General features: G+C 41.1%; 1 protein-coding gene across 1 annotated transcript in view; it reads left to right on the top strand.

The window, feature by feature from the left end:
- Nucleotides 1-3687: 3687 nt before the first annotated feature.
- PAPSS1 (3'-phosphoadenosine 5'-phosphosulfate synthase 1) overlaps nucleotides 3688-27378 on the top strand; it is a 62866-nt gene continuing 39175 nt past the window's right edge. The window contains exons 1-4 of the mRNA XM_072119151.1: nucleotides 3688-3943; nucleotides 18521-18635; nucleotides 22045-22280; nucleotides 24334-24472. Of these exons, the coding sequence (XP_071975252.1) occupies nucleotides 3884-3943; nucleotides 18521-18635; nucleotides 22045-22280; nucleotides 24334-24472 (550 nt within the window). The 5' untranslated portion in view covers nucleotides 3688-3883. The remainder of the gene's footprint in view (nucleotides 3944-18520; nucleotides 18636-22044; nucleotides 22281-24333; nucleotides 24473-27378) is intronic.

Here is a 27378-nt window from a genome sequence, read left to right as displayed (position 1 = left end):
ATTGGCTGAGCCTCTAAGATAATAAGGGCAGTAAATATTTCTAAAGAGTGAACCTATTTTGAAAGCTAGACCCCTCAAGGATTGTAGTAACACTATATTTTGGGCGCAATATCCCATTGTTTTTTTTGGGGTGGGGGTTGCAAAAAAAAAAATCTATTTGGTAATAGATTTCTACATTTTTTTGTGTTTTATACACCGATTAACATAGATAACATGCTAACTATTGTACAAGATTTTTATCTAGGACTCAAAACAGTCCTTATCATTTGTAAGGTGACTTACAAATAACACATAAAACCATCATTATAGGGGTGTGAAAAGGAGATAAAATACTGCAATAATATTGGCCATAATGAATATCTTCCAATAAATTTACTTTCCCAAAACATGTAGGTGAACTTTACTTATTATTTCTCACACTGAGCACTGTTTCCAGGGAGCCAGAATGTTTATACTAATTGCCCTTGTGTTAGCTCTCTATCAGTCACAACATGGCGTGCTTGAAAATAGCTCCATTGAAGGGCTGAAACGTTGCACCTGCACCTTTGGTGAATAAACACCTTTCTTTTACACGGACGTGCTGCCGCAATCGTTTTGTTTTGGGATTTCCTGTGTTTTACCTGTGAGTCAGGCTGACAATTACTGCAGTGCTGCTCCATCTACAGTATGTATTTGACTACTAAGCAGGGTAATATTTTTATTATTTTGTTGATTTAGGGCTTATTTTTTGCGGGAGTTGTTCCTTTATTGATATCATACAGGGGTAAATGTGACTTACTTTTTATTTGTTTGGTTGGATGCACAAAAATTATAGTTTTTGCTTTGAATTTTTCATTTATTTTATAAGGCGTTCACCATACGGTTCAGTAATGATTTTATTTTATTGTACGGGTTGTTATGGACGTGGCGATACCCAATATGAGCAATTCTATCATTGTAATAGTGATTAAATTTGATTCAATTGTTGATGCAGGTGCTCTGTGCTGTGGTGTAAAGCATTATCTCTTTAAAGTAATCTACTGTGTACTGACATCCCCCTGCAAAAGATATGTAGAGACTTCCACCCGCTTTTCTTATCTACCATTCACATTTTACAAAAAAAAACAGAACAGTGTCATGCTCACAATCACAAATTATGTGGCCATCTAGCTGGATTTACAATTCTAGTAGAATTAGACTGTATGCTTCTACCGCTGGGTCCAGAGATGGCTTCTTCAGGATGGGTGTGACAGTTGCATGTTTAACGGAAGATGGAACAATACCAGTCGATACCGAAAGGTTAGGGCTGGAATGAGCGCAGTGGTGAGGTTGGGAATAGGATGTGATGGGATTGGGTCAATCACACAAATGGTGAGCCTGACAACATGGAGGAAACTTTATCGTCAGTAAGGGAAGAGAAGTTAGTTAACTGTTGGTTAACAGGGACAGGATTGGATATCGTGGGTGGGTTGCAAGGAATGAAGGTCGAAACTTTCTCTGATGTCATCTATTTTGTTTATAAAGTGTGAGGCAAATTCCTCAGCTGAAATGAGAGAGGTTGGGGAGGCTGCAGGGGGACGTAGAAGGGAATTAAAGGTAGAAAATAGTTGTTAGGAGTTTTGAGATAAAGAAGATATAAGATTAATGAAGTAATCCTGTTTAGAAGATGCAAGTGCAGATTTGTAGGTGAAGACCGCCTGCTTGTATGACAGAAGGTCTTCCTTTTAGAAGGATTTCTTCCACGCCGTTTGGCACTCCTAACACTTTGCCTCAGATGTTTTGTACGGTCGGTGTGCCAGGGTTTCCGGTTAGGTTGTCTAGATGTAGTGAGAGTGAAGGGGGCTACAAAGTCCAGGGCTGAAGAAACTGTGGTGTTGTTGAAGCAGTTTCTACTTCCTTGAATGAGGATATGGAAGAGAGGGGTAGGAGCGTCTCGGAGAGTTTGCAGGAATCCAGATGTTTGAGATTCCTACGTGGGTGTATAGGCCTGTAGATTGAAGGAGAGGTTGAAACCAGATTGGTAGAGAAAGTAAGTATGTTGTGGTTGGATTGGAGGAGAGTAGAGTTAGAGAGATTGGATAGGGAACAGAGGTGTGTTACCGTTTTTGTGAGTGGCTGTGGAGGACCACTGTGAGAGGCCGAATGAGGTGGTAAGCGAGAGGAGTTTAGAGGTAGTAGAATGAGCTATATAAATGGGAATGTTAAACTCCTCCATGATGATAGAGGGGATGTCAGAGGAGAGAAAGTGAAGAAGCCAGGTATTAAAATGATCAATAAAAGCAGTGGCAGGACCAGGGGGTCAATAGATGACAGCCACTTGGAAGTTAGATGGAGTATAGATGTGGTTGGAGTGGATTTGGAAAGAAGGAAAGGTAAGGGAGGGTGGAGGTGGGAATGGGCTGAAGATGCAGTTGGCAACTCCTCCACCAGGTTTATTGCAGGACAGTACAGCACAATATATATGCTGTATAGGTGTGTGTATCTGTGATGTGTATATGCTGTATGGTTTGAAGAGGTGTATGTTTATCTATATAGGTACATAAATGTGAGTTTAATATTTATATTGTTAAGCAGGAAGGGGCCCCCATTCTGATGTCTGCCTCTGCCTGCCTCTCATAGATACGCCCCTGTGGTCACCCTTGTTTTCCACTCTCTCCCAATGTGCATGAGAACCAATTTCCTCCGCCAATGCGACCCACTGTGTATAGCATATGATGTGTTGCAATTCATATATGTGTTTATTTTGTCTATGTAAGATGTAAACTAATTACTAACTTGCCAAATGCTCACAGACCAGGTTACTTGTAATCCAATATTCCACTGAACTAAGAAGCTGGAAATCTCCAAATGCAGTTTCATAGACCAAAAACCTGTTTTTATGGGCTGTGGATTTACAGCTTTAACAGCTTCCCGACATGCGACGTAATAGCACATCACATGTCAGGTGCGGGTGCATGGAGAGGGCTCACGGTTAAGCCGTTGGCTTAAAAAAATGGCGCTTTTAGACATTTTGAAAACAATTTAAAAAATTCAATAAAGTGATCAAAAGGTCGTACAGTCTTAAGAATGGTAGCATTCAAAACATCATAAAAAGTCGCACAAATGACACCATACACAGCTCCGTACACTGACGTATGAAAAATTTATTAGCGACAGAAGATAGCAATATAAAACAAAATATTTTTGTACAGGTATTAATTTTTGTAAATGTATGAAAACATTATAAAACCTATTTAAATCTGGTCTCTCCGTGATTGTACCGACTCAAAGAATAAAGTAGACATGTTATTTGGGGCGCACAGTGAAATCCGTAAAATCCAACCCAAGAAAACGGCATAGAATATTAAATACTATCACTATTAAGTGCAATTTATTGTGCAGAAAACAAGCCATCACACAGCTCTTTACATGGAAAGCTATATATGGTACATTTAATACTTCTTGTAACTTCAGTGTACAGAGCTGTGTAAGAAATGTATCCCTCTATATGACAGAGATTTTCCTATACTACACTCTGAAGATTGACTACATCAGTGTGACTAGAGCCTAACATACAGTACAATGCACACTGTTCAGGCCAGCAGAGACTAGGTAAGTCCCCAGCAGCGCCGTGACTGCAGGACGCCATTCCCCTGTGACGAGCCGTCGCGCTCGCATACCTCAGCGAGCGACTACATGTCACTTCCTGCAGCCGCGGAGCTGAGAAGTCACTTCCGAGCTGCGGCGCAGGCGCAGTACAGCAGCGGCACAGAAGCCGAGTCTCCGCACGACTGTGTGGGCAGAAGAGTTATAGCCCCTCCTCCTCCTCTCCTCTGCTCCGGCATCTATCACTACAAGTGCATCTTCTGCTGTTACCTGCCTCACACGGAGCGCTGGGGACTGAAGCTCCTGACACCCGAGCAACATGGAGATATCTGAAAACAGGAACAAGAAGGTGAAGCTGAGCAGTAAGCTGCAGAACTGGGTGAGTGTGTAACCAGACTGGTAAAGCCTGACCGCGGGGGACTCTGGTCCTGTCCATTCACATGTACATCCGGGAATAATGCGGGTCACACTGCCCCTGTGCACACTGTGCCGGCTGCGTTATCATGTGGATTCACCACATCATAAGGTTCTATATTAAGTGACATATACATAATACACCAGTGATCAGTGTCATCTATCCTGTAGTACTGGGGACCGTGTATAATGACCTTCTTTACCACTGCCCTATGAGTATATCATCAGTAGATATACCCATGCATAGGATTCTGTATACTATCTACAGAGCAGAGAAGGTGACCCAAATCATGCCATGTCTTCAGATTATAAGGAGTCCTAAACACTCATGTACCCCTGTGCCTATTGGCCATGACTATCATTCAGATGTGTCATATATCATTTAAGGAGTCCCTGCTTACCTTTAGAACAGAACCTCAAGCTATAATCATGATTACAACTCACCGCTGCTGTTCCATGGGCAGCAGGGAAAATTATGCAAATAAGGCTGAGCGGCTCCAGGCTCCATTAACATCTATGGGGCCAAGAGTCCCTTAGACTAATTTGCATAAGAAGCTAAAAGAGGAGAAGATCCTGCCAGATGGGGCACACACCAGCATGTTTTACCTGGTAGTTGTCCTATAAATGGGATGGGCTTTTTTTGCCTGACACTTCATATTCTCAAGATTCTAGTGACTGTCAAAGATGAACTTAATATGTTTCAGCTCTAGATACAGATGACGTAACCCTCTCCCTGCATTCCTGTACATTTTAGCGTGCTATTGGCCAGAGCAAAAAATGTGCCCCTAACAGAAAATTAATAGCTTCAAACCCCCCTAAATGTAGTAGATTTCACATTAATAAGTCATAATATGTCATTAAAACTGAAACAACCAAAAATCTGCTTAGCCGCTAAGACGGTCACAACCTGCAAAATATAGCAGTAAAACAGATTTAAAAGTAAAGAAACTCTTTTGAAAACTTGCGATTGCATTTGTCTTGATTAACAGTTGGCATCCTGGACCACCACTGTGCCGCTGATGAATACAAATTATAAAGAAAAAGCATTGAAAATGCAATGAAAACGTACATCCTTACAAAAAACTAACATCAAAGCATAGGTTTATGCACAACTAGGGATGTAAAAACAACACAAAGTGAACAGATTTATATATATCACAACACACCACGTCAACCGGAATTTACACTCCCGAGAATGCTAAAACAAAAGCCACGCAATATTTGGTTGCAATCCACAAATGTATTTAAAGCACATCTACCATCGGATATACTGATTGTAGACTCCTATAACTTGTCCATCAGTTGCTTCTTCTTTACTTGCATGTTTTTCTATAGTCTAGAGCGGCTCCATTGAAGAAAATAGACTTTTATCAAATATGCAGATCTCCAGCTCCCAGATTAGCCAGATCCTGCCTGTGTAATTCATGGACTGCCGGTGGCGTCACTCGGTAGTCTGCAAATCTCGCAAGACTTTCTTGCTTGCACCCGGCTCACAAGGAAAGTTGCTGTGCGCATGTGAGAGATTTGCAGACTGCCGGGTGACGTCACTGACTGCTAGTTACACAAGCGGAACCTGGCTAAAGCGGCTAATAAATTATCAGCGGACAGAGCACGGAGCGTGCGTCCAGAAGACTTACATGTTTGATATGTTTTTTTTTTTCCTTAAATGGAGCCGTTCTAGAATATAGACCAAAAATATATTCGTGAAGAAGAAGAAGAAGCAACGGATGGGTAAGATATGGTAGATGTCCTTTAAAATTACATAATGCACAAAGAAAAAAATGCTCCTATCCTGTCAAAATCATATTTTTTTTTTTCAGAATTCACAGCCTACCAGGTATACAAAAATGGAGGTAAAAAAACTCAAAGAACAAATGGCTCCTCTGGTGCATCACATCACTGTGGGCCTCTCTTTGTATAGCAAAAGTTCCTGCTGCAGTAGGGGCGCGTCTGTTGATGTGACATCACTATCGGTCTTTGTTAACAGTTTGTATAGAGGTGGACAAACAGCAGCCTCCAAGCCACATAATGATAGTGTTGTTTTTTTAATATTGGACAATCCCTTTAAGGCTGTGAAATTTAAAGGGGATGGTCATGAACAGGATAGACCATCAATATCTGATAACCTGTGGATCAGCCCTCTTTATGCAGTCAGCTCACACATAGGGATTTGAAAACCATGTGTGTATGAGCCCCTAAAAATGAATGGGGGTGTGCGCTTGCTGTTTAAACAGTTAGCACACACTTTTGTTTGATTCAGGACACCAGGTCTTATTGTATGAAATATACATTTTTTTCCTGGAATCTGCACCTTGTGGCATCTAAGCATGCTGTATTGTAGTAATTGACTTTATTTGTGTGGTCAGTTGTCTACTTAGACAAACCTTGTTTTGATAGCTGACCTTCCACAACCATTTGTTGTCACCTTTGTCACACTGTTAAGTTTTGTACCAAGGTGACAACAGGAGGTTCTCTGATTCTGACACTGTCCGGACAGTCATTTATCTCAGCCTTTAGTGATCTATATGTCTCCGTCTCTTTCTAAAAGTCTCTGCAGGCACGTTCTTTGACTTTTTTTTTTTTTTGTACACTCTGCACTCCATCTTGACACAAAAAACAGAAATGTAGACATTTTTGATAATTCATTAAACAAGAAAAGCTGAAATATCACGAGTATTTAGAACTTTTGCTGTGACACTTATATTTAACACACATGCTGACCATGTCCTTCTGATCCTTCTTAAGATGGTTCTTCTGTTTCATTGCAGTCCAGCTGTGTTTCATTAAACTGATTGGACTTGATTAGGAAAGGAACACACTTGTGTATATATAAGACCTCACAGTGCATATCAGAGCACATGAGACTCAGAGAATCTATAAGGTTTAAAGGACACCTGTCATCAGGTCTCTGCCACTAGTCCTGTCACTACTACCTGTTGGAGCAGCTCACAAGGATCCCATCCCAGCCTTTATCTAGTTATTTCATACATTATTCATTGTAAAATCATCTATTTTTTATCATGTAAATAAGGCTGGTCACATGGTCAGAGGCAGTGATGTCACACCTGTTACCCCTCCCCTCTCCTCCCCCTGCTCATGTCTGTGTGTAATGTATAGTTAAGCATGGCTAATGTGTTTGCTGCATCTGCTGGCATGCTGCATCCTCCTAATATAGAGAGACAGAGACATCAGCTACACATGAATCTGACATGTTCTGTTATAACATGGCTGCCTGGAGCTGCTGTATCTCTCCTAAACACACACACACATGCACACACAGGCTGCAGGGGGTGTGGCCACCAGCACCAGGAAGCACATCATTATACAGCCTCACATCATTATACAGGCTGTCAGTCATGCACTGGGGGTGTGGCTGTGCCTCCCACTCATGAATAGAGTGGACAGCTTGAATATGCTAATGATTCATTGGACATTTCACAGGTCATTTGCATACAGCTTTAGGACCTCATTGCTTAGGTTTACAGCCATGTAGAGGGACAATGAAGGGATAGAGGCAATGCTCTCTAATGGCAGTTTATGAAAATATATTTAATTTAGGGGGGTTATTGTGCATGACGGGTTCTCTTTAATGAACTGCCCAAGGAGCTCAGAGATAGAATTGTGGCAAGACACAGATCTGGCAAAGGATACAAAAAATTTCTGTAGCACTCAAGGTTCCTAAGAGCACAATGGCCTCCATCATCCTTAACGCCGAGTCCCAGTTTCATTTTTTTATTTTTCCATGTAAAGGGAGGGTTTTTTTCTGCATAACAAATTACACTTCATAGTGAAGGTATTTAATATGCCATGTACTGGCAAGCAGGAAAATATTACAAATGTAGTGAAAATGGTGAAAAAACGCGTTTGCACATATTCTTGTGTGCTTGGATTTTATGGTTTTCACTGTGAGCCCCAAATAACATGTCTGCTTCATTTTTGGGTTGGTGCGAGGAGGGGGGGGGGGGTACCAAATTTGTATATGTTTTATAATTTTTTTTCATACATTTACAAAAATTAAAACTTCCTGTACAAAATTAAATTCTTCATTTTGCCATGTACTGGTGTCAAAAACTTTTTCATACTTCGGTGTACGGAGCTGTGTGTGGTGTCATTTTTTGCAACTTTTTATGACATTTTCATTGCTTACATTTTTAGGACTGTATGGACTTTTGATGACTTTTATTGCATTTTTAATATTTTTCTAAATTCCTAAGTGTCATTTTCGACTTTGGACGCCATTTTCCGTTACGGGGTTAAACGCCGGGATAACCGTTATTATATTTTGATCAGACATTTTGGGATGCCGTGATATCTAACATGTTTATGATTTTTACTGTTTATTTATAAAGTTCTAGTTCAAGGGGAAAAAGGGGGGGGGGGAATAGAATTTTTTTTTTCTTTACTATATTTCAGACCCCCTCGGGAACTTTAACCCTAGGTTGTCTGATCCTACATTATACTGCCGTATGGCAGTGTATGGGGATTTATCTCATCATTCATTACAATGTGCAAATTGCACATTGTAATGAATAGGTTAAAAACAGAAAGACAGCCTTCTTGAGAACTGAGGTTCTTGTAAGACGACAGTCTTCGTAAGACCCAAGGCTGTCATGGCAACCGATCGCCCCAACCAGGGCGCCAATTAACGCGTAACTGTAAAGCTATAGTGATTTTACCAAACTGTTATATGTGATTCCCCCTTTGTTTTTTTTTCCCAATAGCCTGACAGCTTAAATCACATGGAGGAGCTGGGGACATGTAATAAGTGGTAGAAATCAATAGTACACAAAATCTCTGCCTGTGCTTTATGATCACTAAGGGTTAATAGCTTATCTACACAGAGCTGAGATTGCCAATGACAAGGTGGAGGAGGGGAGGAGCAGCATGAAGAGCAGAAACAAAGTTCTGCAGAAACAAAGAAAGTTCTGTAGAATAAGAGACTGGGAGGGAGGGACTGATGGGGAACAGGAGAGATCTTGTACATCACTGTTCTGTGCAGGAGACATCTGCATTCACACATCTGGCTCTGCTACATACTCTGTCGCATGACCTCCTCCCCTGTCAGCAGGGAGCAGTAGCTCCTCCTCTCCCATTAATCCAACTCAGAAACAAAGTGTAAAGAAACTACGGATTCATAGGGCTTATCAGCATGTGGAGAGGAAGCAGCTATTGAAGCTCTGAGGTAATCTGAGGGGAATAGCAAGGAAACTACTGCATATAGGTAACAAAGATAATAGGCAAAGTTGTTTAACATCCCAAGATCTATTGATTTGTGGGGGGAAAAAAACCTTTTCAGTTATTCTTTAAATATAAAATGGCGGCGCCCATACGCCAGCTTTGACAGAGTCTTTTACATGGTTAACACCCACGATTGTTGCCGTGAGCCCTCTCCATACACCTGCAGTAGACATGTGATGTAATAGTATATCTCATGTTGTAAGGGGTTAAATAGATAAACAGTTGCAGAGAAGAAGGTGCGGCACTCTCCAGTACGGTACATCAATTTCTTTATTTGGTGCAGGTGCAGGTACAGGACGCCGACAAGCGGCAAGGCAACGGGCCGTTTCGCGCTACAAAGCGCTTTCTCAAGCCTCTGACGTCACTTCCTCGGGGCGTGCTGAATTTATGCATGGCCCGGGGGAAGTTGCCATAGTAATTGACAACAGAATTACAAATTAGTGTATCTGGATATACAACAAAGTCATAAAAGTATCCAGATGGAAAGTGACAATTTTAAAAAGATACTAATACAAGCGAGGGGAGGCTTATACATAAGGACAAAAAGGAACAAGAAAAGCAGTAACGAAACCAATTGGTTAATTATCACAAGAGACACAAGCTTAAAAAGTTACAGAAACACACTAAGATCATTGCGATCGTTTAATCCTAATGCGCCCAATGCGTTACATTTAAGGATCCATCTGGCTTCGCGCCGTAAAAGATCTTTCTGGCGATCTCCCCCTCTGGGGTTCACCCGTACCCTTTCAATGCCGGAGAAGCGTAAGGGGGAGGGGTCGTTCGCATGATGCTTCCTAATGTGTTCGATAAGTCTTGGGCAACCATTCCCTGATGATATGGAGTTTAAGTGTTCTCTGACTCTAATGAAAAGGCTTCTGATTGTTTTGCCAATGTAAAATCTATTACATGAACAAAATAGAACATAGACAACGAAAGAGGTTCTGCATGTAATGAAATCTTTGATGTCTATATGGATACCTCCTAGTTGCAAGGTCTTGGCTTGAATATTGAGTTTACAGAAATTACAGTGTCCGCATTTGAAATTCCCTTTTGGGATTCCTTCACTGAGCCAATTATGTCTAGAGACGGAGTATCTACTCCGGACAAGCTCAGTTTTTAGAGTGGGACAGCGTCTAAATGTGACCAAAGGTCTGGAGGACGCAAGCTCTGCCAATTTTGTTTCCTGACGCAATAGGTTCCAGTGTCTATTGATGGCCCCGCGGATAATATTTTCGTTGGAGCTGAAATCAAAGGAGAAGGCAAACCTTCTGTCATTCTTTAATTTTTTAGTTTTGACACTCGGAAGGAGATTGCGCTGGGGAACCTTTACGGCCTTCTCTAACGCCTTTTGTACAGTCTCTTTTGGGTATCCCCGTTCAATAAATCGTGTAGCCAACTCATCTGCCTGGCGGTGAAAGTTCGAAATCTCACTATTTAGCCTTCTAAGGCGGAGGAATTGGCTATACGGAACGCTGGACTTAGTGTGTGCTGGGTGAAAGCTTTTAAAATGCAGAAGCGAATTCGTCGCTGTGGGTTTTCTATACCCTTCTGTGGCTAGGTAGCCATTTTTCGCTGTCACCCGAACATCTAAAAAGTCCAGCGACTCACCCCCAAAATTAGCTGTGAACTTCATGTTCATGTCATTGGAAGTGTTTAGGTAGTGGACAAACCCGGAGAAATCCTCCTCTGAGCCCGAGGACGAAATCAGAGCACGAAACGGAAGCAAGTCTCATGGCGATAGGAGATGGGGACGTTATCTATAAAAACCAGCCTGTAGTCAACCTCACTAACGTCACTTTGGACACTGATACACTGTCTTTATTGTCGAAGGGTTTAAACTATGCTATGTCTAGACAGTTTGATTTCACAACTTTTGAAATAGACCTATTTAAAGCATCTCGCAAATTGAATCTCCGTAGATTTTTCCATGACAAAATAGAACCCGATAGGGAACGTAGACCAGGGGAAGTCCCGAGTACCATTGGTCCCTTGGGATTCAGTCCCCTCGACAATACAAATGAGATTGAATTGACAGATATCCAACTGCTACATGACCTACACCTCTCACAAGATACAGAGACAATTGACAGCAATCCCTCAATTGTCCATATTGAAGATTTTAGAGGAGGGACCCGATCCACCTTTTGCCCACCCTTGCCGGCCGGCCACCCCATTGAGGTTTTTGTCTCGCATGTCACAGAGGACGTGAAAGCCTTGATATATGCTAACCCGGACGACAATTTGTCGTCTGGAGAAAGGAAGGCTTTGGGCGCTCTCAGGGCACGCAATGACTTAATTATAAAACCGGCCGACAAGGGTGGGAATGTGGTGGTTATGACACGTGACTATTATGTATTGGAGGCCGGACGACAGTTGGGAGACAGGGACACCTACTCACCCTTAGACCATAATCCTACCAAAAAGTATCAATCGCGCTTACAAACTCTATTAAGACGCAGTGTGGAAAATGGGATCTTATCTAAAAAAACGGCCGAACGCCTTTATCCAAGAAACCCCACATATCCAGTATGGTATTTTCTCCCGAAGATACACAAAACCCTTCACGATCCACCGGGCCGTCCGATCGTGGCCGGTATCGGATCAGTGACTGAACCTATATCTCAGTATGTGGATTGGCTACTACGACCCCTCTTGCCCGACATCCCGTCTTACTTGAAAGATACGACCTCCTTTTTGACTGCGATAGGAGATTTTTTGTGGCAAGATACTTTCAGCCTCACATCCATTGATGTAGAAAGCCTGTACACCCGCATCCCCCAGGACCTTGGGGTAGACGCTGTCCGCCGGGTCCTGGAGGGTGCGGGTAAAGATGCAGGCTACATCTCCTTTGTCTGCGAAGCCTTAGAGTTTATTTTATCCCATAACGCCTTCATGTTTGGCGATAGGTGGTTCGCGCAGAGAGTGGGTACGGCAATGGGTACTCCCGTCGCCTGTACTTTGGCCAACATTTTTCTGGCCGTATTTGAGTCCCGCTTTATCTACTCTCTCTGCAACCCCTTCGCCAAACACATCCGTCTATTCTTGCGTTATGTGGACGACGTCTTCATGATATGGGACGGCTCAGAGGAGGATTTCTCCGGGTTTGTCCACTACCTAAACACTTCCAATGACATGAACATGAAGTTCACAGCTAATTTTGGGGGTGAGTCGCTGGACTTTTTAGATGTTCGGGTGACAGCGAAAAATGGCTACCTAGCCACAGAAGGGTATAGAAAACCCACAGCGACGAATTCGCTTCTGCATTTTAAAAGCTTTCACCCAGCACACACTAAGTCCAGCGTTCCGTATAGCCAATTCCTCCGCCTTAGAAGGCTAAATAGTGAGATTTCGAACTTTCACCGCCAGGCAGATGAGTTGGCTACACGATTTATTGAACGGGGATACCCAAAAGAGACTGTACAAAAGGCGTTAGAGAAGGCCGTAAAGGTTCCCCAGCGCAATCTCCTTCCGAGTGTCAAAACTAAAAAATTAAAGAATGACCGAAGGTTTGCCTTCTCCTTTGATTTCAGCTCCAACGAAAATATTATCCGCGGGGCCATCAATAGACACTGGAACCTATTGCGTCAGGAAACAAAATTGGCAGAGCTTGCGTCCTCCAGACCTTTGGTCACATTTAGACGCTGTCCCACTCTAAAAACTGAGCTTGTCCGGAGTAGATACTCCGTCTCTAGACATAATTGGCTCAGTGAAGGAATCCCAAAAGGGAATTTCAAATGCGGACACTGTAATTTCTGTAAACTCAATATTCAAGCCAAGACCTTGCAACTAGGAGGTATCCATATAGACATCAAAGATTTCATTACATGCAGAACCTCTTTCGTTGTCTATGTTCTATTTTGTTCATGTAATAGATTTTACATTGGCAAAACAATCAGAAGCCTTTTCATTAGAGTCAGAGAACACTTAAACTCCATATCATCAGGGAATGGTTGCCCAAGACTTATCGAACACATTAGGAAGCATCATGCGAACGACCCCTCCCCCTTACGCTTCTCCGGCATTGAAAGGGTACGGGTGAACCCCAGAGGGGGAGATCGCCAGAAAGATCTTTTACGGCGCGAAGCCAGATGGATCCTTAAATGTAACGCATTGGGCGCATTAGGATTAAACGATCGCAATGATCTTAGTGTGTTTCTGTAACTTTTTAAGCTTGTGTCTCTTGTGATAATTAACCAATTGGTTTCGTTACTGCTTTTCTTGTTCCTTTTTGTCCTTATGTATAAGCCTCCCCTCGCTTGTATTAGTATCTTTTTAAAATTGTCACTTTCCATCTGGATACTTTTATGACTTTGTTGTATATCCAGATACACTAATTTGTAATTCTGTTGTCAATTACTATGGCAACTTCCCCCGGGCCATGCATAAATTCAGCACGCCCCGAGGAAGTGACGTCAGAGGCTTGAGAAAGCGCTTTGTAGCGCGAAACGGCCCGTTGCCTTGCCGCTTGTCGGCGTCCTGTACCTGCACCTGCACCAAATAAAGAAATTGATGTACCGTACTGGAGAGTGCCGCACCTTCTTCTCTGCAACTGTTCGCATAGTGATCTGGATCTACGCTCGCGCTGAGCACCCCAGAGGTACCAACGCACACCACTGATGTTTCTTGCCTAAAACCATCCTGTTGTTCTGATATAAGAGGGGGTAGTGCCGGTCTTTACCTCTCTCTCTTTCTTTGTTAAATAGATAAAGCTTAGTACACCCACAACTCTTCCTCGACCTAGCCGTTCAGCCAAACTAAGCGATTGTGGGAGAAGTCCAGAGATAGTTCCACAAAGTCAACTATTACTGCAGCCCTCCACCAGTCAGGCCTGGGTTGGTGGGGAGAGTGCCAACAAAAGCCTCTCCTCAGTGGAAGACATAAGAAAGCCTCATACAGTTTGCAAAGAAACAAACGAAGGACTTCCAGACTATCCAGATCATTACCAAGAAGACTCATGCCCGTACTAGCTCAAAAGGTGCTTCTACCCAATGCTGAGCAAAGGGGCTGAATACTTATGGCCATGTGATATTTCAGTTTTGCTAATTTACCAAACTTTTTTTTTATGTCAAGATGGGAGTGGAGAGTACTTTTTTGATTTTCTAATTGGTTGCGATGCAATGCAGGGAATTATTTAAGGGGATCTGAATACTTTCCGTAACCTCTGTACATAAAAAAAATAATATTTTTAAGACTAAAACAATGAGATAAAAGTTTATGGAATCTGTATGTAACGTACAATAGTAGGAAAAATAGATGAGTGTAATCAAGTAAATTATTTTCTGTTAATAAATAAAGGACCTTAATGAGTGGGATATATATCTATATGTATGCATTAGGATATAACCATAAAACTATGCAGATATTTTATATACTCACTACACAGAAGAAGTTGCCACAGGATATTTTGTCTCCCAAGAGACTCCAAGTCAACATATAGTGGCAATTAAAGAAATCACATTACATTTCACTACTCGCAGCTTCTGCTCGACTTTGGGTGTTGCTCGTCCTAGGTTTGTTGTTTTTGGAGGCTTGGTGTTTGTCATACCTGCTCTAAACGTTTGTTACTAGAGAATGTATTAACCCCCTCACGCTCTGTGACGGATATATCCGCCGCAGAGCTATGAAGGGTGTAGAAAAGGGCTCACAGAGATGGGCTTTGCTGCGTATTGCAGCAAAGATCCATCGCTAACACCCGCAGTCGGTGCATGCACCGATCGCGGGTGCTAATCTTTAACTTGCCCCCGGCCATGTCTCCTCCGATCGTCGCTCCCCCGAACGTCATCGGGGGGCGGCGATCGGATACCATGGCCTGAGGCTGAATGGCTTCGAATATTCATTGGCTCATTGTAATGTATAGTGTGCAGAAATGCCATATACTGCGATACAGTAGTATTGCAGTATATGGTAGGAACGATCTGACTATCTAGGGTTAATGTACCCTAGAGGGTCTAAGAAATAGTGAGAAAAAAAGTTTAAAAAATGTAAAAAAATTAATAAAATATTAAAAGTTCAAATCACCCCCCTTTCCCTAGAACTCGTATAAAATATAATAAACAGTAAAAATCACAAACACGTTAGGTATCGCCGTGTCCAAAAATGCCCTATCTATCAAAAAATAAAAACAGTTTTAACTCGTGGTGACCTCCGGGACGGGAAATGGCGCCCAAATGTCCGAAATGCGACTTTTACACCTTTTTACATGACATGAAAAGTGATCAAAATGTTGCACAGTCCTCAAAATGGTAGCAATGAAAACTTTGGCTCATTTCACAAGAAATGACACCTCCCCCAGCTCCGTACACCAAAGTATGAAAAAGTTATTCGCGTCAAAAGATAGCAGCACTTTTTTTCCCCTTTTTTGTACACATTCGTTTAATTTTTGAAAATGTATTAGAACGCAATAAAACCTGTAAAAATTTTACATCACCGCGATCGCACCGAACCAAAGAATAATGTAGAGAGGTGTTATTTGGAGCGAAGAGTGAAAGTCGTAACAACAGCCCACAAGAACGTGACGCACATGCGTTTCTTTCAATTTTTCCACATTTGGAATTTTTTTCCTGCTTCCCAGTACACGGCATGTACTGCTCTGTACACGGAAAAATGAAAAAGTTATGGATTTGTGAAGGTGGAGAACGAGAAATGAGCAAAAAAAAACCTGTGTCCTTAAGGGGTTAAGATGTTATTACTTTACATGTAAATTTTTTATGTAGCGAGTGTTTTATCACAGGACAGATGATTTTTTTGGCTTTTGTCAGTTGGGAGAAGACTGACCTTGAGCTTTCATTGCTACAATGTTGCAGTGATGCAAACACATTCCTAGTCCTTCATTCTAGAAGTCTTGCTCATTTACACATTGTGTGCTGCTCCATGTACAAGGTAACTTTTAGTGTATCATGAATAATAGATGGATAGAACTTCTTGGAAGAACTTCAAAGCACTTGTGATCAATGACCTGTTAAGTTTATTTTGAAGGTGGTAGGTAGGGTTGCATTGTTTTACTGTCTTGCCTGCTGTTAATATACTGTATGTTCTTGACACATTTTTATAACCTTGTCCTGTCTGCTCATATTAATACATTTTTTTTTTTAAATCCATGTAGATTTGCTTGGTATCACAGTTCTGCACAGTTGAAGGCAAAATAAGCCTGACAGATTTATGACTTCATCAGCCATGACCCGTTTGCGTGTTCAGATCTCCAATAAAATACACTTTGCTTTAGGTACTTGGAAGTACCAAAGTAATATGTAGTTGTGGCTAGTTTCACAAAGTTTTTTTTTTTTTTTTTTTGCTCAGCATTTTTGATCTTCCAACAATATGCCCTAAAAGTATGTTGTGGATATAATGGAATATGTGTCAGGGCTCATTTAGAAAGTTTACTTAAAACAAGGACATATGGCTTAGCAGTTTGTCCAGTTTCCAGTGGCAAAACACTGTGTTAAAAGGCACCTCTGCTTTGGAAGAGTTATGGTATATCCTAGCCATATACTAGTTACATATCCGAGATAAGGGAAACGGGATGAACACCGGCCTAGTTTTAATTTGGTCATCCGGTTTTGTCCCTTCTGAGGGATGAGCTGATGGGTTTTGTTTGCTACCAGTTTGCCGAGAGCCCTCGCCATACTCCCATAACAGATGTGTGACGTACTAATACGTCACACATTATCAAGGAGTTAAAGGGTGTCTACCAGCAGTTTTGACCTTGAAAAAGTGTTGTCATGTTAGGTACACGCCCTAAAGTGTGGAACCATACCTTTGTGTCTTTTAGCAGTGTTCTTTTGGCAGCGTAAGAACACTCCTCCAGAGCTTGACCTTCATGCTAAACTCTCTGTAATCCTGACTTCATAATTTCATTAATATTTGTTTTGCAATTTGAAAAGGCCTGACATTCTTACTTGAATGTTTACACTGGTGAAAATTGCTTTAGAAGAATCTAAAGTGGTGCCATATTGGCTTCAGATTTTTGTTCAGTGATATCTACACTCGGTCCTCAAACAATGGTCCCTTGGTCAGTGGTTTGTGGGCCAACGGTCATCATGTGAGGACGACTCGTGCCGAGGACAATAATAAAACACGGCACAAGCCACAAACTCGGAAAGGAATAGGACCTACTGTGAGCTTTTCAGCCGTCTGTTGGCTCATACATGTGGCCATGGAATAAATGGCTCTGTGCATAAGCCCATAGAAGTGACTGTGCTATATGTTTAAACAACGGCACGTACATGTCCAAAATAAACAGCCATGTGAGGGGCTTCTCTTGCCCTTCATTCACATATTGATAGTTTCTTCATAGATACCGTACAATTGTTGCAAATTGTCGCATATTCTTTGATTCCACTCTTAGTCATGTAACACCTTAGGTCAGTGGCATTCTCCTTATCACACTACCTCCTCTAGCAGGGACATTCTACCAAATGTAAATTCTCACCCCAGGGCAGGAGCATTCTCCAGACTTGTTTTTCAACCCCTAACAACCACTTTAACAGCTTAGAAAAGAATGCATTGGTCAGCAAACGTGTCCATGACAACAACTGATCTTCAAATAGCATAAGTCCTGTGTAGGATTGTTTTGGCTACCATCTTCGTCATTTGTTTTGGCTTTCTTGGCACCACGCTGCAGTGTAGCAGTGAAGGCTATATACAAGTCTTCAATGATCTTGGCCCCTTTGCAGATATTATCTTTACTCCTCAAAAGTATCAGCACTCTCCTAACCTCCCAGGATAACATGTTTACTCCTTCCTTTCCTGACATCTGTTTACTTCATTCTTCCCAGCTATTATACCAGGATAGTGTTTAGTAATTTAAGAAGGCTCTTCTACCACCCAACTTTAAAAATTTTATAGCTCAGGTATTTGGCATATCTACAGCTAATTGACCTTGATCTTACTTGCTGCTTGAATAGACTGACCTAGCTCTCTGTAATTAAAGGAAATCTACAGATTTCATGCATTATGAATCAAACATAACTTGAGAATGCTGTAGCTACACTCATGCAGGCAATTATCTTGTTTAATACCTGAGCTCAGTGGTTTTGCTGAAAAAATAATTATAAACGTATGATAATGAAGCTCTGCCACTGTGTTGGGGCTGGTGCTTCTCCTGTCACATTAAGGCCTCATGTACACAACTGCATAAAACCGTAATACTGCCCCATGCATTCCAATGGGCAATAAGGCCATCCGTTGCAGATACTCTGCAGATCTGAAAATGATGCATCACAAGTAACTCACTATTGATAAATACGCCTAACTATTTGTACACACTTCGTATCCTTTCTTACATATCTTTTTAACCTCCATGTAGGGTATGCAGCGAGCAACCAATGTTACTTACCAAGCTCACCATGTCAGCAGAAACAAGAGAGGACAGGTTCTTGGAACAAGAAGTGGTTTCCGGGGCTGTACAGTGTGGCTGACAGGTATGTAATCCTATATGTGTAATACAGTAAACTATATATTACTTTACCATGGCTCACTATAGTTCACAAAACAACCTAAATTGTGTGCCCTGCATTCGTACACCTATGCAGGGCCTAGTTGAAGAGAACCCGTCAGGCAAAATAACCTCCCTAAACTAAATATATTTTCATAAACTGCCATTAGAGAGCATTGCCCCTATCCCTTCATTGTCCCTCTACATGCCTGTAAACCAAAGCAATGAGGTCCTAAAGCTGTATGCAAATGACCTGTGAAATGTCCAATGAGTCATTAGCATATTCAGCTGTCCGGCTTATTCATGAGTGGGAGGCACAGCCACACCCCCAGTGCATGACTGACAGCCTGTATAATGATGTGCTGCCGGCCACGCCCTCTGCAGCCTGTGTGTGTATAGGAGATATACAACCGCTCCAGGCAGCCATGTTATAGCAGAACATGTCAGGTACTTGTGTAGCTAATGTGAGTCTCTATGTATTAGGAGGATGCAGCATGTCAGCAGATGCAGCACACACACTAGCAATGCTTTACTATCCATTACACACAGATATGAGCAGGGGGAGGAGAGGGGCAGGGGGAACGGGGGTGACATCACTGCCTCTGACCATGTTACCAGCCTTACATAATAAAGAAAAGATGACGTTGGAACGATTAATGTATAAATTGACTAGATAAAAGCTGGGATGGGATCCTTGTGAGCTGCTACAACAGGCAGTAGTGACAGGACAAGTGACACAGACCTGATGACAAATGTCCTTTAACCCCTTATCACCGACACTAGTTTTCAGCTCAATGACCAGACTCGATTTTTCAAATCTGACATGTCTCACGATAATTGGTTATAACTTTGGAACGCTTTAACATATCCAGGTGATTTTGAGAATGTTTTCTCTGAACACATTGTACTTCATGTTAGTTATAAAATTTAAGTGATAAGTTTTGCGTTTCGTTCTGAAAAAAAGTGAAAATTTGGCAAAAGTTTGTAAAAATTCTTCATTTTCCAAGTTTGAAATGTTCTGCTTTCCAGACAGGAAGTAAAACTACCCAAAAAGCTTGATAATTAACATTTACGGAATGTCTGCTTTATGTTGAGATGATATTTTATGCATCCTCTCACTTTTCTAGGATGTTATGAGGTGCAGAACTTTATGTGCGATTTTTCTCATTTTCATGAAAATTGCCAAAACTCACATTTTGAGGGACAACTCAGCTTTCAAGCTTTTTGAGAGGCTTAAATAATAGTAAAACCCCATAAATTACCCCACTATAGAAACTTCACCCCTCAACGTATGTAAAACAACTTCTAGTAAGTCCATTAACCCTTTAAGTGTTTCACATGGGTTAAAACAATATGGACCTGCGATTTAGAAACTATGGAATTTTTTTGGAAAATACATTCATTTAGGCCAAAACTGACATTTTCAGAATAAATTAAATGATGAAACGCACTGCAACGTTTGATGCCCAATTCCTCCCGAGTATACTGATACCCCATATGTGGTGGTAAACTTCTGTACGGGCGCACGGCCGAGCATAGAATGAATGGAGGCGCCATTCACAGCAGATTTGTATTGTCACATTGTACAACCTATACATTTTTATTTTTTTTGGTAATGCAAACATATGTGGGCTTATTTTTTTACGGGATGAGATGCAATGTATAGAATAATTCATTTAGGGGGTCTATAGCTTATTCATGAGATTTTATTAACTATTTCAAGGGGGACACAAACAAAATCATCAATTTTTATTTTGGATTTTTAGCACTTTTTTTTTCCCCCCGCTCACCGTAACATAAAAATAATATTTTATCTTTATTCTCTTGTTCACTACGATTGCGGTGATACCTCATTTATATAGTTTTTCTTATCTTTGCTCAATTTTCCTGAGCAAAACCAATATTGCAGAATATCGCATTGTTTTTACTGTTGACAACTTTTTAGGGCCATAACTTCCGTATTTTTCTGTTGTCAGACCTCGTTGAGGGCTTATTTTTTGCGAAAAGAGTTGTTCTTTTCAATCGTATCATATTAGAGAACGTAACTTTTTTTAATCACTTTTTAGAACATTTTTTGTGATGGTGTTTGATGAAAAATTGTATATTACGGGAAGTTTTTCGAGTTTTTTTTTTTTTTTTACGTCGTTCACCAAGCGGGTTCAAGATTGATTTAGATTTATTGTACAGATTGATACGGACGTGGTGATACCAAATATGTACGTGTTTTATATTGTTTATTTGCATTTTATGTGTAACTGGGGAGATTATGGGACTTTTATTTTATTTATTTATAAATAATCATTGTAAATCATTTACATATCATGCTCAGTTACTTACAGCCAGGTCCTGCCAGGAAGGCAGAACCCGGCGGGTAGAGGAGCTGGAAGCCCCGGGTCACTCATCGGAACTCGGGGCTGCGGCAGGAGGGATCGGATCCCCCGGTAAGCACACCGGGGGGGGGGGGGTTTCAATCCACGCGGGACACGCTTACACGCCGCGGCGTGTTGTAAGGGGTTAAACACCCGGAATCTGAGTTTTTCCGATCCCAGGTGTTAGTGCCGGGTCTGGGCTGTAAGATCACAGCACGACACCGGCACCAGCGAGACCCGGTGTCCCGAAAGGCGTACGTGTCAGAAGAAGTACCCTTAATGACCGCCGTAAAAAGCCGATAGGGTGGTCATTAAGGGGTTAAAGAGAAACTGCCACCAGGGAACCCCCATCCTCCACAAACCACACACGGTACCTTTTTAAATGTCTTTTTACATGTTCTTCTGATGCCACTTTACATAGGAGTAGAGCCACCATTCTACTAAAAAGAGACTTATTGATGTCATATGTTCCAATCATTGAGGCGGGTAGCTTCAGTATACATTATACCTCACTTTCTAACAGGTCTTAAATGGATATAAATTAAAACGCTAGCGTGTACTGCTAAAAAACAGAGCCCACAAGAAAATGTTGCAAATGTGTAGTTTTTTCAGTTGGAATTTTTTATCCAGCTTTTCAGTACATTGTATGGCATATTAAATTGCGCCACTAAAAAGTACAATTTGTCCCCAAGATAATAAGCCCTCATGCATCTCTGTAAATGGAACATTAAAAAATTATAGCTTTTTGAATGATGGGGGTAAGCACGAAAATTTCCAACGAAAATTAAAAGTTCACTTTCTGTGAACAGATAACACGACTGGCCAATAAACTCATCATAAATTAGTAAATCCAGGGAAAATAAGAAACTGTAGAATATCAAAATGAAAGCTTCTTTTGGCAATTTTTTAATTATTATTATTTTTTTTTTCTTTCCCTTGCACCTGCTATGATCAACTCCACCAACAGTAATACCACCTTTACATTGAATTTTATTTCCTATTTTCTCTATATTTTTGTTTTTACAGGTCTATCTGGTGCTGGAAAGACCACAGTCAGCATGGCACTGGAGGAGTATTTGGTGTGTCATGGCATTCCTTGCTATACTTTAGATGGGGACAACATTCGTCATGGGCTCAGCAAAAATCTTGGCTTTACCCAGGAAGACAGAGAAGAAAATATTCGTCGCATTGCAGAAGTTGCCAAACTATTTGCTGATGCTGGCCTTGTTTGCATTACTAGTTTCATATCTCCATATGCCAAGGTAAATGTTTCCCAGGTTTATTACCTGCTAATATATCACACATTCATGAACCAGTACCTGTCCTGTCTATGAAGCTCCTGTACTTAATGTATAAATAGGAGCTGCAGATCTCAGATCATCATCCAGTTTTCACAAACTGCTGAGGACATACTAGGCCAGTGTGTCTTCCAGCAGTGCTACACAGGCCAATTTTTAAAAGATGCCAATCCATGGAGTGTTCCTTCTTGAATTTATTCCCAACAAACAAGGAAGAATGAGGACAAGGGTAAACTATATGGGGCTGAATGATTCATTTTCCCCAAACTGCAGCCATGTCTGTTCCCAACCTTTTTTTTTTCATTAAATGAATCCCTCTTTGAACCTCAGACGTGTGTGGTATCACATCATATACATTTTTTTAATATAGTTTCTGCATGATGTTGCCATTTTATGTTCTCCATCTTTCAAGTGATGTTCCTCACAATGTTTTAGTGAAACACTGAGCAAGTAACTGCACCATCAAAATCAAGCATGATAAACAAAGGACACTTACTCGTAGATCCAGGCATTGTGACCCTTCTGTACTTTGACTTCACAGTCTGTTATCCTGTGCAGAGCACTACCCTCCCCTCCACCCATTGTGTGCTAAAATTCTCTTTGCTTCAGTGAGATTACAGCAGGGAAGTGTGAGCTTCTGAACATTGTACTAGTATCTGACACCTAGGAAGAGAGATGAGACAGATCAGGGATGATATGATGAGATGGATATAACACACAATGACCTACTTCAGCCTGCTACATCAGAGCTATAAAACACACAGACCCCCTGCTATAAACATTGTATCTTGCCTGTAGCTTGTAGATTTAGCCTCCTCAGTTTCTTGCTGGAAGGAAGGGTGTATTTGTGAGCTCCTCTAGGAATGCAGGGGATCGGGGCTGGAGTGTAGAGAGAGACTACAGCCAGCAGAAAGGTGGTTTTCATGAGAAGAACCTGCTATGCCCAACCCTAGAGAGAAGATCATCTATGTTCAGAGCCTGGGACGAAATAAACGCAATGTGTGAACACAGCCATTAGATGACCATAGAGAGATCCCACTTCACTCCGCAGTAACTTCTCTGACACTGACTAACACACACCCTCTCTGATCCTTATAATATTCTACACTGTCAGATGCTGGCACTAATCTCTTTGCAACTGTTGGGGGCTAGAAAGAAATCTCAGTGTTGCTGATTCTCTGAAACAAGGAGGCAAAATGTCTTTTCTTTTAGGCTTGGTTTTCAGTTCGTGATTGAATTGTTAAACTAAGGACAGATTCACATTGGCATTCTTTTACATTAGTGATTTTTTTTTTTTTTTTTTTACTGAACCCATTGCAGCTTATGGACACATTCAGATAGGTTTTTGCTTCAATGATTTTTCACTGATGCCTTCTTGAACCATTCTTTTTAATGTGCTATTTCACACTTAGTTTTTTTCCACTGATCAGTGAAAAAAAAAGTAGAACCTGTCCTTTTGGTGTTTGACAAAAAAAGAACATTGAAAGAAATGGCTTGTTGAGTCTGTTCTAAGACTTTGATATTCCTTTCAGCCCCTCTTGTTTATATTTGCTATACATTGATACGGTATGAGTGATCCCCAACTTTTTATAAGCCGAGGTCCGGCTGTGCACAAAAAGCCTTTGATTACACCTCGTCCATTTAAATAAATCAGTATTGCAGGACAGTTTTTTTTTTCCCTTCGCTTACTTGGCCCAAAAGATGAGCACCCCATATAGCAAAATATTTTCCATATATTCCAGTCTCAGTAGCTTGGAAATCTTGGAAGACAGATTTTTAGCTTGCAGTAGATTAATGACATTTTGGACGCAGATGATCTCTGCAATGTGCTCTGTAGTCTGGTTGTTATGAGAAATTACATTAAAAGTATTACAAGCTCTTTCCATGTTTGTTATCTTGAAACAACAAAGCAAAGAAGGATTACATTTTTTTTTCCCTTTAACTTTAAAAGACGGTCTGTTATGTATAAAACCTACAATACCTTATTAACTCTCTTGCTTGTTTTGGCTTTATTCAGGATCGTAACAATGCCCGGCAAATTCATGAGGCCGCTAGTCTGCCGTTTTATGAAGTGTTTGTGGATGCCCCTTTGCATGTCTGTGAACAGCGAGATGTCAAAGGCCTATATAAAATGGCAAGAGCTGGCGAAATCAAAGGTAAAGCTTCATCTGGAAATCCTTTGACTCCAGATTTCCCTGTAAGGTTGTGATAGTTTAAATGACTCCACAAGGAACCCTCAATATCCATTTTTTTAACTTCAAAATAAAAGTACAGGCGGTGATTCATAAAGGAAATCTTTTTTTCTTTGCAGGCTATTTCTCCTATAAACCAAAGTGAAATTGCCTGCATATCTTTTACCATGGTCACTGCGATTTGACACATTACTTGGTTGTGACTCCAGTGGTTCCTTATTATTTGGGCTAAAGCACATGGCCACGGATGGTCTGTACAAGACATTATATCACTATGATGCTTGGAGTCACATCCCCTGCAATCTGCTTGACTTCGCCCATGTGTTATAGCCCTTATGGCTAGGGCTGCACAGAGACATGGAAATATTAGTGCTGGTGCACGGTTGATGTTGCTTCTGAGTAGGATCACATTAAAACCTGTGGTTTCATGCAACACAAAATTCAATAATGTTAGTGTTGTCTACTTTTAACTTATTCTCTAAATAGGTCTTTAAAGGAAACATACCATGAGAAATCTACCAGCAGAAGTAGATCTGATTCCTCCTTCCTGCCCTAATCTGTAATCTAACAATCCTGGAACCTAACCGAACTTGATAAAAAACTTTATTTTAGTAAAATGTAAATTAACTGCAGAGGTTACTGGAGCGTAGATCTACAAAAAGATCTACTTCTGATTCCTCATGGTAGGTTTCTTTAAACGTTTTAGCTGAAAAGAAATTAGAACCTTGTGCCCAAAATGTTATATTTTTAAATTCCGGCTTGTGACACATGATCTCATTATGCCTGCTCATACAGACTCTGGGCTGCACGGGTAGATTACGGTACTTGTCTGCCCACATATAAATACTAGTCCTCTTTACAATAGATGCCCTATTTGGCCTATTATTGAAGGTGTATGTTTACATAATATAACAATAATCCTGAGGGAGTGGATGTGGGATGTCTGGTTAATATTTGGCAAATAAGGCTCATTGCCAACAAGATATAAGAAACCTATCTGCAATAAGAGATAAGGAAGGTAAAATATCTAAAGATAAATAAGAAATGTATTTGTACAATTTTTTTCAAAATCTGTATTGTTCAGAAATGAAGTTATGAATACATTCAAACATATCTGGATGAGATTGAATTTCCTACACTTAAAAAGGAGCATAAAGAAATATTGTCTTTCCCACTGATGGTTAAAGAACTAGAGGAGACCCTCACTGCCAGTCGGGGTAACCCCTCGTCTGGCATGGATAGTCTCCCCTTGTAAATTTATAGACTACCGTATATACTCGTGTATAACCCGAGTTTTTCAGCACAAAAAAATGTGCTGAAAAGCGTCCCCTCGGCTTATACACGAGTCAATACGAAAGTAAAAATTACTTAAAAATAAATAAACTTATATACTCACCATCTGGTGGCCCCGATGCGTAGCGCTGCTCCCCCGATGTCCGCGCGGCTCGTCTTCAGGCATCCACGCTCGTCTTCTGCAGGACGCCGCCATTGTTTTTCTCCCGGGCTGCGCCTAGCATGACGTCAGCAGTGGCGCGTCATACTATGCGCCTGCCGGGAGAGAACAATGGCGGCGCCCTGCAGGAGAAAGAAGACCGGCGCGTAAGCCTGAACACGAGCCGTGCGGACATCGGGGGAGCATCGGGCCATCGGAGGGTGAGTATATAAGTGTTTTTTTTTTTTTTTTTTTTTTTTTTCATAATGCTGGGCTCGCTGTATACTACTGGGGGCAGGCTGGGCTGGCTGTATACTACTGGGGGCCAGCTGGCTACATACTGAGGGGAGGTCTGTGAACAATGCATTTCCCACCCTCGGCTTATACTCGAGTCAATAGGTTTTCCCAGGTTTTGGTGGTAAAATTATGGGTCTCGGCTTATACTCGGGTTGGCTTATACTCGAGTATATACAGTATTTGGAGATATTCTCTTTCCCATACTGAAACAGGTGTGAGAGGAAATCACATAAGGAGTGGGGTTATTGGTCTGTATTTTTTTTTTTGGGGGGGGCGGGGAAGATTCTTGGATAATGAGGCCTACAGATCTATCTCATTGTTGAATTAGGATGCTAACCTGTTAAAACAGTTTATTACCCAGATAATACATGGTGATCAATCTGGGTTTGTCCCTGGGCATATTACTAGAGATAACATTAGATATTTATTCGCTACTTTAGATCCTGTCTTTAGACGTGTCAAAATAGTTTGACAGGGTGGGGTGGATCTTCTTCTGGGAGACTATGAGTAGGTTTCGATTAGGGAAGACATTTATAGATTGGGTTAAATTATTTTATCACCTAACGTTAACATTTTAAATTGAGGGAATTTGAGGATTTTGCTCTAAGTAGGGGGGCGAAGCGGGGTTGCCCCTGCCCTGCCTCGAACCACTTGCTCTGAAAATTAGATCCGGTGGGGTCTTTCTAGGCTGTGGCTCAAGTCGAGTAGAAGATAAAGTTAATGCTATATGCCAGTGACATCCTTTTACTTTTAAAGAAATTGAAATCAAAAGTGAACATCTGGCAATAATATCCCCCTTACCAGAGCAGACCAAATTTCACTGGTCAAGATGATATTGCTCCCACAATTATACATTTTGACCAGTTCTCCATGTTGGATCAAACTGATTTACGGCTATAGTAAATCATTTGATAAGGGGTCGGATAAGAGTCCGTCTAAAGCAAGCAGTTCTCTGTAGAGATTTGGACAGTGAATGACTATCCGTTCCATCCTTTTTTTTCTCCTCTTTTATTTCATCACCATTGCAATCCATTGGGGAATGTAGATCTTTTTCTTTTTCATTTACAAAAATTTTGAGCAAATGTGGAATTTTTTTTTTTAATTCCATTTTTGCTTTTGTTGTAATCTGGTAGTTTAAAGG

This window comes from Engystomops pustulosus, chromosome 1, assembly GCF_040894005.1.
Source record: "Engystomops pustulosus chromosome 1, aEngPut4.maternal, whole genome shotgun sequence".
Taxonomy (NCBI): domain Eukaryota; kingdom Metazoa; phylum Chordata; class Amphibia; order Anura; family Leptodactylidae; genus Engystomops; species Engystomops pustulosus.
This window is presented reverse-complemented; position numbering and strand designations above follow the sequence as displayed.